Source organism: Lissotriton helveticus, chromosome 8, assembly GCF_964261635.1.
Source record: "Lissotriton helveticus chromosome 8, aLisHel1.1, whole genome shotgun sequence".
In the NCBI taxonomy this organism is placed as follows: Eukaryota; Metazoa; Chordata; class Amphibia; order Caudata; family Salamandridae; genus Lissotriton; species Lissotriton helveticus.
This window is the reverse complement of record NC_136069.1, coordinates 599,093,145-599,105,300: the sequence shown is the minus strand read 5'-3', so window position 1 is coordinate 599,105,300 and position 12,156 is coordinate 599,093,145. Positions and strand designations below refer to the sequence as shown.

The following is a 12,156-nucleotide window of genomic DNA, read 5'->3' as shown; positions in this document are numbered from 1 at the left end:
TAAGTAATTTGTTCTTCTGGCACATTCATTTTATAATTTTGTGGTAACCGTGTATATCTTACATGCCCACAACTATGTTTCGTCCCTGAATGGGGAACCAAGCACCTCCTGGGTCACTATACTAGACGATGTCGGGTTCAGTTTAGACGTTGGCTTCCTAGCGGCCTTTGTTGTCTTAGAACTCTTTGCTGCATTTGATCCTGTGAATTTTACTATTTTATTCCACTGTTTGGTGATGGTGGACCTGCCTGATGTAACCTTTTCCTAGTTTTAACTTTCTCACAGACCGGAAAGGGTACTGGGCCTTCCACCTGTCTCTTGCTGAGCATCTGCATGCAAGTGCTAGGGACTATAATTAGAATGTACTCTGTTAGCTCAGTCTCCTATGCAGGTGACACCCAGCTTGTTTTGCACTTTGAGCGCTTACTGGACTCTTTCTATCATCAAGGGTTGGGTGAACCCAAGTCCGCCAGATGGAAGAACTGGTCTAGGGCCAGGGCAGTGTGTGAAATCATGCCTTTTGGCCTAGCAAGGTGGACTTTTCTCATTTGCTTGCCCTTTAGATTAAACACCTTGAGTTTCGGTTGGACAAACAGTCACTTTCAACGAACAGATGAGCTCTATTTTGGAAGCCATCTTATTTCAAGTTCCATTTTGTGATACTAATAAGGAGCTTGCATAATGTCTGAAGACTTGTGCCGAGTTTGCAATGACCTAATGCCTTGAAAAATAAAGGCGGTCCTGAAACTATAAGTGTTCTGCCTCTTTGCTACGGTTGCAGAACTTTTCATAAGCCAATATCCAGATATAGCTAAGTCTGTTGTTGATTGATTGGATAAATGTTTGGAAAGATCCAACACTGGGTGATGCCCGATTGGCTGTTATTTATACAAGATGTATCAAAGGTATAAAACCTATGTGAATCATTGTACTTTAGGTCAGCCTCTTGCAGCGGCTGTCCTCCCGCAAATGCGTAACAGATAAGTCTTTCTTTGAACTTTACTGCATACTTGCACTTTAATTTTTTTTTTAAAGGCTTCTACACTATGATCTCAGCATTTTCCCACCAAATCAGACTGCAGAACAAGATAATTATCTTCATTCCTCATCTGCACATTCCAGTGGTGAAAGCTGCTAATCTAGCTAAAATAGATGAACCCATTATCTGTTAAATGTGATTGTTCAAATGCTGCATCTCGTCCAAAACATGACAGATGTTTATGGTGCGCTGTTTACCCCTTCAGGTCATACACTAACTCAGACATAAGTGTATTAATTTCTTGCGTGATCTTCACAGCATATTTTTGTTTACAGAGTTTTATATAGCGCGAACTTGACACGAATCGGGTATTGGAGCGCTGTACATAGCACCAGTTGCATTACATGAGGACACATTCATTTTTGTTAGGCACAGGGAGATTAAGTGATTTACCCAGAATCACAGGATGTTAGCGTCATTGCCAAGACTCGAACCCAGTTCCCCAAATTCGAGGTCGACCACCCTAACCGTTAGGCCAACTCCTCCCCCCCATGTTGTGTTCCACTCCCTTTCCTCTGTTTCTGTTCTTTGTCTACTGCATACATATAAGATGGATAGCATTTTGGTTTTTGCCTCAGTTTTGTCAAACAGTGTGACACTTTCCCTTCAGCATAATAACAAGGACAGCATTTGTAAGGATCTTAAGTCCTACTTATTCTATTAGTACTCCTATTTTAGGATAGTTTTTGTTCACATACCTCTCAGTCCTAGAGACCATATGCTTTCAGGCTATTGCTGCACTTCGTTAGTTTTTCATCTCCCTTGAGACCACTTTTTACTGTTGTGTGCTACAACTCATGTTTGATTCTAGAGTGAGTTTGCATCTTTTTGTAAAGGCTACTGCTAATGTAACACTGTTTCAAAGGTCATTGGGGTAGCTAGGGAGTAAAATATTCTGTGAGGTAATAATTTACATATTATTTATTCATCACTCTGAATCGTTCTCTTCAATTCCAAATAATGTTAGGGCATACATTACTTAAGTTCAAGGTTTTCTGCAGTATTTCCATAGAGACTGTACATCCTAACAGCAGATTGGATGGCTTTCTATGACTATGCTGCATTGTTATTCAGATGATGTCATAATGAATGTAGAATACATTTCCTTGTGCCAATGAATCATAAGCATCTTTACATTTTTATCCTGTTGGGTGAATGTTTTGAAATGTAGTCTGTTGATTATCATTTTCTAGCTGAAAACTGCGGGGACAAGGAGCATGTCGAAACCTACTGGAAGAGTGATTGGCATAATCAAAAGAAACTGGAGACCTTACTGTGGCATGCTGTCCAAGTCACTCATAAAGGAGGTAAAACTGAAATAGTTACATTTGGAAATGTAGACATTTTATATTTTTTTCCATACTGTGCTCACTAATTATTACTAATACTTTGATGAATCCTTTACTGACAGGCAAGAAAGCATTTATTCACACCAGCAGATCGCTCTATCCCTAGGATTCGCATAGAGACACGACAAGCTGATGCTTTGGAAGGACAGCGAATAATTGTTGCTATCGATGGTTGGCCCAAAACATCCAGATATCCTAATGTAAGCTATTTCCACTCCTGTTTAATTAATTTGATGCTTTATACTTCTGTTAGGCACTTTAATATATAGTATGTAAAATGTGATAAATCAAAACCAAGATGCAGGTTTTTGTAATTTAAATGAGAGAAAAGTAATTTTATTTTCCATTGTTGAAAATGAGCATGTGGAATATAGTGATTTGATGAAAGGCTGTTTCTAATATGATCAGTTTGATTGGGCTTAACTGATGAGAACATTATTGGTGGGATTAAGTATGTTATGCTGCAACACCAGTACTGGCTTTTAAAGCATAGAGTATCTGCTGTGTTATTGGTGTTTAGTAAATTACTACTTTTGAGCTCTGTAAGTAAGCTGTATGCCATCTGTGATCTGTGTTGCCCCTACAGCCACGTCCCCTGAGTGATACAGTGGCCTTGTTGCATTTAGTTATCACTGTTGTGGTGCATACAAAGATAGCAGTTCAGTTTGTTTTCATGTTATTCCCGGTCCGATGTTATTATGATGTTTGTTCCATGCTGTCTACACACAATCGGAGGATCCCTGTTACCAGAGTTTACTGCGATTAATTAACTTGGAGATGAGTCCGATTGGGCGGAAGGGGGTGGGGAGGGGTGGAGAGATGGGGAGGGCAGAATTAGTAAGTGTCATTCAAGAGGCTATTCCAGGGGTCATGAAATGCCTGTGGAGCCGTTGAGATACAGTGTGTGGTGTCTGTTACATTAAGGAATTTGGGAGGAAAGGAAAAATAAGGTGCAATGGGACTGCTCATACTCATAAATGCATATTAATTGGAGCATTGAAAGTACATTCTACTACTCACTATGGGTGATGTAACGTGAGGCTCACTTTCTGAAATTGACTAGGATATCTAAATCTATTTCTAAGTTAAATGAAGTGCTCAAATGTGAAATTTCGAACAATGTTTCATAAAAATAAAATAAGTATCTCCTTGCTGTAAAGTGAAAATAGTTTATATGCCGTTGCACATTGGTTAGCAGTAAGAGTAAATTCATTAACTGTATTATATTTGTGGTACAGAAGTTTTTCTTAAAAATTGGGAGCTAAATTGTTTTGAATGTACTCTATTGCAATAGCGGACTCAAAATGAAATGAAAACACATGCCTACTATTCTATAGTTAGTCAAAATATGACCTAATGAGACATATTTGATATTCATGTAGTCCTCACAGAGTTGATCAATTTAACATCACGTGACTAATGACACAAACATTTTACTTTGTCAGTATGTATTTAACAAAATAAGACAATTTTCAATAGCCTTCTGTGAAAAAGTAAGTACTCCCACCTTGCATTTAAAAATGCTGGCTACTACGTTATATAAAACTGCGTGAGCTCAGTGGTGCTTGATGACATCTGTTTTTAAACAGCTCTACTACGTGAAGGCAAAGGCAACCAGAACAGAAGGCAGGCTGGTTCACCGCAAATATAAATTTATAGTGCATTCAAAAGGAAATTCAGAATGCTAGCTTGACAGTGGAGAAAAACCCATGATGTGGAGTATAGAAATATGATACAGAATTTACAGAGCAAAAATCGAAAAAAGCTACTGTAACAGTCCATTTCACATGCCAACAGCTAAAGAACTATTGAAGTCACGAAACCAATGCTTTTCAGATGCCTACAGTTAAAGAACTATAGAAATGTATCTTGGAATTCCAGCTACTGGACTGCATCTCAAAACATGACAATCAGAAAAACTTTGCAACTTTGTTGCAGAACATCTCAATGAAAAAGCTAACGATCTTAAGATCTATTTCTTGATGAAAGCAACACATCACTACAGAAATTGGGCAAATCACAATAAGAGTTAATTAAGCAAAGGTATTTGGTGTGAATCTCTTTCCATAAAAGAACAAAGGAATTCTGTCTGAGCAGCTCTAGTTCTCTGGCTGACCTGTGCCCCTGACCCCCATATACTTTCAAGAGCCTCCTCAAAGCTATGTTCTGGCTACACCAGCCAGAGTTGATCATCAATAAATCATTCATGAGAAGACTTTCCCAATGAACTTAGAAACATATATTAAACCATCTTTGAACAGGCAAGGACTGAATCCAAAGTACCCTACAAACTATATGCTTATAGGACACTGACTATTTTTGTGTAAACTAATCAAAAAGCAACTTTAATTCAGATTTCAGAATTAGGCAAAAAAAAATCCTCCTGCTCGCCAACAAACATAATTCTAATCTGGAAGATGTACAGACTCAGTCAGCACTGCTTTTTTTGATTGACCACAAGAACACTGTAGAACCTGATGGAGATGCTGCAGTACTCCTACTTGATCTCTCAGCTTCTTTTTGATACAGGTATACATTAAAATGAATCCAGTAGTACCTCACTGAGCAATTGAAACATGCACCATTACTTTTTCTTATCAACACCATACTCAAAAAAGGCAGGAACTCGCCATGCTCCAAGTTCAACAATTGCACCTCTACTTTTTATCATGTATCTTAAACTACTCCCCGATCTAATTAAATCCTAACCTGCTGCCACTATGCTGATGATGCACATTATCCTTGAATTGGAATAACTATCAGATCTTGGGACATCGTGGCTCATAGAATTTCCTCAAGTAGTTGACACATATATGCTTTGAAGCCTTCTGAAATTAAATCTTTCTAAAACTGTAATCCTAATGTGTGGACTGTTGCCTAAAGAGATTGGATCTTTGCCCACCACATCCACATAGATAAAGAACTTAGGTGTGCCGATGGGTTCCAAACTCACGCTTGAAAGCCAAGTGAACAATGTTATGAAAGTGCCTCCCACATCATGGGAATTCTGTGCTACAGCTTCCCATTCTTGGGGTTTAGACATTAACAGCATTGGGGACCCCAAAGCTGGATTATGCCAACTGTCTATAGATTGGATTTACAAAATGCGTAATTGTCAAAGAGTACAGAACACAGCTGCCAGACAAATCCTCAGCCTAAACAGACATGATTATATCACAACAGCCCTCGAGGCATTACACTGGTTACCTGTAAGAAGAATATACATCAAAGCCCTTCGCTTCACCGACAGGGATATCCATTGCACTGTGCCGTCTTTTCATCAATCAGAATTACAACTCTACACCCAAAGGTTGAACCTTTGAGCAGCCGGTGGAGTATGGCCAATTGCATAGCACATCTGCACCCTTTGAAGTTTGATGCCAGAAGTACAGTAGAATGGTGCCAAAGTACAGAGGTCCTAAGCAGAGGCAATATTGCAGCTGCAATGGTAACTGCTACAATAACAAGGAGACAGAAGGCCCCCCTCTCTGAAACTGGATTTAGGTAAGTAGCTTCAACAGTCCGTAGCAGGAGAGGGCTGCCAGTCTTAAACTAGCCTAGAAATAGGACCTTTCAGAGCCTCCTTTAAGACACACTCATGCAGGAGGCTCAGCGCCAGTGTGGACATGCATTCCGGGAGAGTATAAGGCTGCCATCTTAGAGTCAAATCCATTGGCCTGGGGTAGTGGTATTACCCACTGCAGTCACAGGTACATTAGGAGAGAACTAGACCATCCAGGCTGCTACATATTAAGCAGCGCTTGGTATCCTCACATTGAAGACAACAGTTGCCCAGTATGGCGTCATACGTCCAGTCAAATCAATATCCAGTGAGTAAGGGTGGAGGGCTGGATATTGTATCCCTATTTTTCCCCGTACACATGCAGGGCATTTACCCAAGCTGTACTCCAGGCATTTCCAAACTCAAGGCTCTTACCTACACTTGCAAAAGCAGCATGCTGGGCTCATCATCCTTATACACTTGATAGATTAGAAGACAACAGGGAACACAAGTTCGAGGCATGTGGGCTGCTAAATTCATATCTTTTGCATTAGATCGCCGCCTAGTGTTGGGTCCGGATGATCGCACATTGTTGTCCTGGAAGAGTCTTCGAAGTATCCTGAGATAGGTGGCTCCTCCCCTGGACTACAGTGCGCATGGGCATCGGCTCCATCCCCAGATTGTTTTTTTCCGCCATTGGGTTCGGATGCGGTCTCGACGTCTCTCTGTCGGAACCGAGGAAACTAGCTTCTTTAAGGCCAAAAGGCCTTCGTTTCATTACGTCGGTATTGTTTGCGTACGGTCTCGAGTTCTTCCGTCTCTTTGAGTCGGAATCTGCGGAGTCGTATCACTCTTCGGACATCGAGGCCTTCTCATCGCAACACGACCACAACTTTTCAACATGGAGCGGAGCCCGTTTAAATACTGTCCCGTCTGTGGGTCCAAATACCCACATATCGACGTGCACCCGGTCTGTAACAAATGCCTCTCGCCAGACCATAACGAGGACAGCTGCATGGCCTGCTCCAGATTCAGGTCGAAGAAGACGCTCAAGCTTCGGCGCGCGGTGCGCCTTGAGGCCAGACAAGCGGCCCCGGCTCCAGATAACATCTTCGGCGACCAGGAAGAAGAGGGCCTAAGCCATCATCTTGAAATCTCACCGCCCGCGACGGAGGTCGAGGCTGATCCTGAAGACGACGACGGGGTCGTGGATCAAGGCCTTGAATACGTCGACGAGGTAGGGGACGTCGAAGAAGTTTATGGGGCCGCGGAAGATAGCTCAGGGGATGAGCTATGCCCCGATAGTTACGCGGATCAGGCTCGGGTCATGGGATCGCCACTCGGCCTTACCCAAGACCCTGCACCGCAAGCCACGGCCCCGCCTTCAGGCCCGGCCACGGACATACTTGCTACGCAGCCCGTATCGAAACCGAAACTGAAAGCATCGGTATCGACTACGCCTAAAATGGCCGACCCGAAAACGAAACCGAAACTAACGGATTCGAGTGCACCTAAGATGGCGGTCGTTCCACCAAAAACACCAAAGCCTGCTACCTCATCGGCTCCGTCGGCCTCCGGTCCACAGAAGTCGAAGAAAACTGTCGATTCGACAGTGCCGAAGTCGTCAGCGGAGGAGGCATCCTCTAAGAAGGTCGTCCGGCACGGGTCGACCGGGGCGACGCCGTCAAAGTCCGCCAAAGTCGGCGACAAGACTCCAGTACCGACTGGGACGTCGTTAGTCGGACGCGTGGTTGAGACGGAGTCTGCAAAATCACACGGATCGAAGAGCTGAGGCTCAACACATCGGTCCAAGGACTCTGTGTCTACGGCTGCAGCATCGACGTCTAAGATTCCGAAGGGGCCACAGGACGTCGGAACCGAAGGCAAGGTGAAGGCCTCCTCGTCGGCGCCAAGTGCCGCTGTGAGTGACGCATCCCTCATCGCCACTTCACTCCAAAGAATTCGGGATAAGGCCTCTGCGACGTCGGCTCCGGCGCCGTCGCACCAGAAGCCGATGGACATGCCGGCAAAGCCTGCTGGCAAGCTTCTCTTCATTCTGCCGCCAAAGGAGGCACCAAAGGCCTTTGCGCCAAAGACGGCGCCAAAGACATTGGACTCGTCCACGTCTGCTGGAGTATTGGGTCGACAACTCGACTCAGGAGACGATTCTGAGCGTTTTATCGACGCGGACACGGGCAAGTTGACCCTTTACAAGCGGAAGATCACTTCCCAACCAGTGGACTCCTATGTTATCCCACTGAAGAAGAAAAGGCCTGCACAGGACGCTCCAGCCCTAATTGAACCTATCCAGCCTCCTCCTAGAAGGAGTCCAACACCTTCCCCCGACCACTCTGAGGGAGAGGAATATGGACAAGATGACCAGTACACTTTCCCCATCAATGACCCCGATGCACAACAGGATTCCTATGACGACATAGGTGACCAGGGAATCCAAAATGTGGGGCAGGACCCACAGCCTTTCAGTGCACGTGCATCCCCAACAGAAGACTCTGCAGGATTTCATGCACTCATTGAACGGGCAGCTGCTAATCATGATGTGGACATGCATGCTGACCCAGTGGAGGAAGATTTTCTGTTTGACACTTTTTCAGTCTCTGAAAGGACAGTCAAGACACTTCCTATGCTCAAAGGTGTCCTTAAGCATGCTGCAGAAATCTTTAAAGAGCCTACCAGGGCGAGGGTGGTCAATCCACGCATCGAGAAGAAATACAGACCAGCACCTGCAGACCCTGCATACATATGGGGACAGTTGCCACTAGACTCTCTTGTGGTCGCAAATGCCCGCAAAAGGGGAAACTCCCAGACAACGGGTGAAGCTCCTCCCCCAGACAAGGAGTCTAAAGTGCTTGAGGCAGGGGGCAAAAGAGTAGCTGTGCAGGCTGCCAATTTCTGGCGTATTGCGAACACACAGGCGCTATTGGCACGTTATGATAGGGCGCATTCCGACACCCTAGAGCAACTTTTACAACACCTGCCTTCGCAGTTTCAAGAGGGTACCAAACTGCTTATAGAGGAGGGAAAACTCATCTCCAACGCAGCCATAAAGTGTGCACTTGATTCCGCAGACACAGCAGCTAGGGCTATCAACACTAGCGTCATGCTGAGACGACAAGCGTGGCTACGCATATCGGGGTTTAAACCAGACATTCAAACGACCATACTCAATCAGCCCGTCAATCCTGATAGACTGTTTGGTCCTGATGTTGACACCACCCTCGAAAAGATTAAGAAAGACAACGAAACAGCTAAGTCTATGGGGGCCCTTCAGTCACAACAATTCCGGGGCAAAACTTTTCGTCGCTCAGGTGCACGTGGAGTCACCCGAGGACAGATGGGTCAACAATCACAGTTCACTAGAGGTGGAGCACAGTCCTCGTACCCCAAACAGAATAAAGGGGGTTATCGAGGAAACAGCACCAGAGGACGTGGCAGAGGAAACAACAACTCCCGTTCCTCTGCCCCAAACAAACAGTGACTCTCTGTCACTGCCCCCGACCATTTAACACCTGTCGGGGGGAGACTCCAGCAGTTCCTGCCAGTCTGGACAAACATCACCACAGACAGGTGGGTACGACAACTTGTCCAGTACGGTTATTGTCTAGAGTTAAAGTCCACTCCACCCAACATTCCACCAAGGCAACGGCCTATGTCCGCAGAGCACTTGCACTTATTGCAGCAAGAAGTAGTGGTGATGCTGCAAAAAGGCGCAATCGAGCTCGTGCCAGTGGAGGAAGAAGGCACAGGGGTATATTCCCTGTACTTCCTTATTCCAAAGAAGGACGGATCTCTCAGACCCATTCTAGATCTGCGTCCCCTCAACCTGTATATACTATCAGAACATTTCCATATGCTTACACTGCAACAGATTCTTCCCTTGCTGAACCAAGGGGACTTCTTAGCAACCTTAGACCTTAAGGATGCTTATTTCCACATACCACTACACCCGTCCCACAGAAAATATCTCAGGTTCACTATCCAAGGCAGGCATTATCAGTTCAAAGTCCTACCCTTCGGAGTGACCACCGCCCCAAGAGTGTTTACCAAGTGTCTGGCGACGGTAGCGGCGCACCTCAGGAGGCAGAACATCCATGTCTACCCCTACCTGGACGACTGGCTCGTTCAAGCCAAGTCGGAACAACAGTGCGCCGCGGACATGTCGACTACCATTCACCTCCTTCACAATCTGGGCTTCTCGCTGAACTACCCAAAGTCGCACCTTCAACCAGCACATGTGCTGCAGTTTCTGGGCGCGGTGATAAATACCCTGACAGCCATGGCTCAGCCAAACAAGGTCAGGATAGACAGCATGCAGTCTCTAATCCAAAAGTTCAGACCACAACACTCGCTTCCAGCGCGAGTATTCATGCAGTTGATTGGCATGATGGCCTCCTGCATCTTCATAGTCCCTCACGCAAGGTTACATATGCGTCCGCTCCAGGAGTGCTTAGCAAATCAGTGGACACAGGCTCAGGGACAATTGACAGACCTAGTGTTGGTTACCAGTCGGGCATACAACTCTCTGCATTGGTGGAATCCACACAACCTTTGCAAGGGCCGACTGTTCCAAGAGCCAGTGCCACAGATTACCCTGACAACGGACGCATCTCTCCAGGGATGGGGAGCTCATCTGCTCACTTACACTGTGCAGGGACTATGGACGACGCAGCAACAGAAGATGCACATCAACTATCTGGAACTGATGGCAATCTTCATGGCGCTCAAGTCCTTCAATGTACATCTGTGCAACAAGGTAGTGTTAGTCCGGACGGACAACATGACAGCGATGTACTACATTCAAAAGCAGGGAGGCACCCACTCGCCGCAGCTGTCTCATCTGGCTCAGAGCATGTGGAAGTGGGCCATTCAGAGGAACATTTTCCTCATGGCAGAACACCTCCCGGGCAAGGACAATCAGATGGCGGATCTGCTCAGCAGATACAGCCATCAAATGCACGAGTGGGAGTTACATCCATCAGTACTCCTCCCGTACTTCCAGCAGTGGGGTCATCCGGAGATAGACCTGTTTGCCACAAACGAAAACGCAAAATGCCAACACTTTGCCGCCAGGTTCCCTCACCCACAGTCGCAGGGGAATGCGATATGGATGAACTGGTCAGGCAAATTTGCGTACGCTTTTCCACCAGCACCTCTGATACCGCTGGTGGCAAGAAAACTAAGGCAGCACTCGATGACACTCATCCTAGTTGCTCCAACGTGGGCACGCCAAGCATGGTACACCACGTTTCTGGAACTCTCGGTGGTGCCGCATCAAAGGCTGCGCCTAACGCCCAGGCTTTTGACGCAGAACCATGGAGACATTCAGCATCCAGATCCGCAACAGCTCAACCTGGCGATCTGGCTCCTGAAGTCCTAGAGTTTGGCTACCTTCACCTACCTCCAGAATGCATGGACATCATCAAAGAGGCAAGGAAGCCGACTACCAGAGCATGCTATGCTGCGAAATGGAAGCGTTTCGTCCTTCACTGTACAGCCAATAGCATAAACCCGCTAGATGCATCTATCCCTAACATCATTTGCTATCTGTTACATCTTTACAAGTGCAATCTAGCGTACACTTCCATTCGGATACATCTATCCGCCATAGCAGCTTATCTTCAGAACAGGCAGCATCTCTCTGTCTTCAGAGTGCCTGCCATTAAGGCCTTCCTTGAAGGTCTGAAACGAGTCATTCCCCCAAGAACACCGCCAGCTCCAGTGTGGAACCTCAATGTGGTCCTCACCAGGCTGATGGGACCACCTTTTGAGCCACTACACTCGTGTGAACTCCAGTTCCTAACATGGAAAGTGGCTTTCCTTATTGCTATCACTTCACTGAGACGTGTCAGTGAGCTGCAAGCGCTCACAATCCAAGAGCCATTCATACAAATTCATCCAAATAGGGTGGTACTACGTACTAACCCCAAATTCCTTCCGAAGGTGGTGTCACAGTTTCATCTCAACCAAACTATTGACTTGCCTGCATTCTTTAAAAACCCACAAACGGTGGCGGAAAGAATGCTCCATACTTTGGACGTTAGGAGGGCGTTGATGTACTATATTGACAGGACACAACACTTTAGGAAAACAAAACAACTTTTTGTTGCCTTCTCGCCACAGCACAAGGGCAACCCTATTTCCAAAGCAGGAATAGCCAGATGGATTGTTAAGTGCATCCAGATCTGCTATCAAAAGGCTAAACGCACCTTAACAATTCCCCCAAGGGCGCACTCCACACGCAAATTGGG

At 45.7% G+C, this 12,156-nt stretch overlaps 1 protein-coding gene across 1 annotated transcript in view; it reads left to right on the top strand.

Annotated features, from left to right (window-relative positions):
- The window catches only part of DIS3 (DIS3 exosome endoribonuclease and 3'-5' exoribonuclease), a 261,428-nt gene that overhangs the window by 78,639 nt on the left and 170,633 nt on the right, over positions 1 to 12,156 (top strand). The window contains exons 7-8 of the mRNA XM_078657423.1: positions 2,233 to 2,346; positions 2,451 to 2,588. Coding sequence (XP_078513549.1) covers positions 2,233 to 2,346; positions 2,451 to 2,588 — 252 coding nt within the window. The remainder of the gene's footprint in view (positions 1 to 2,232; positions 2,347 to 2,450; positions 2,589 to 12,156) is intronic.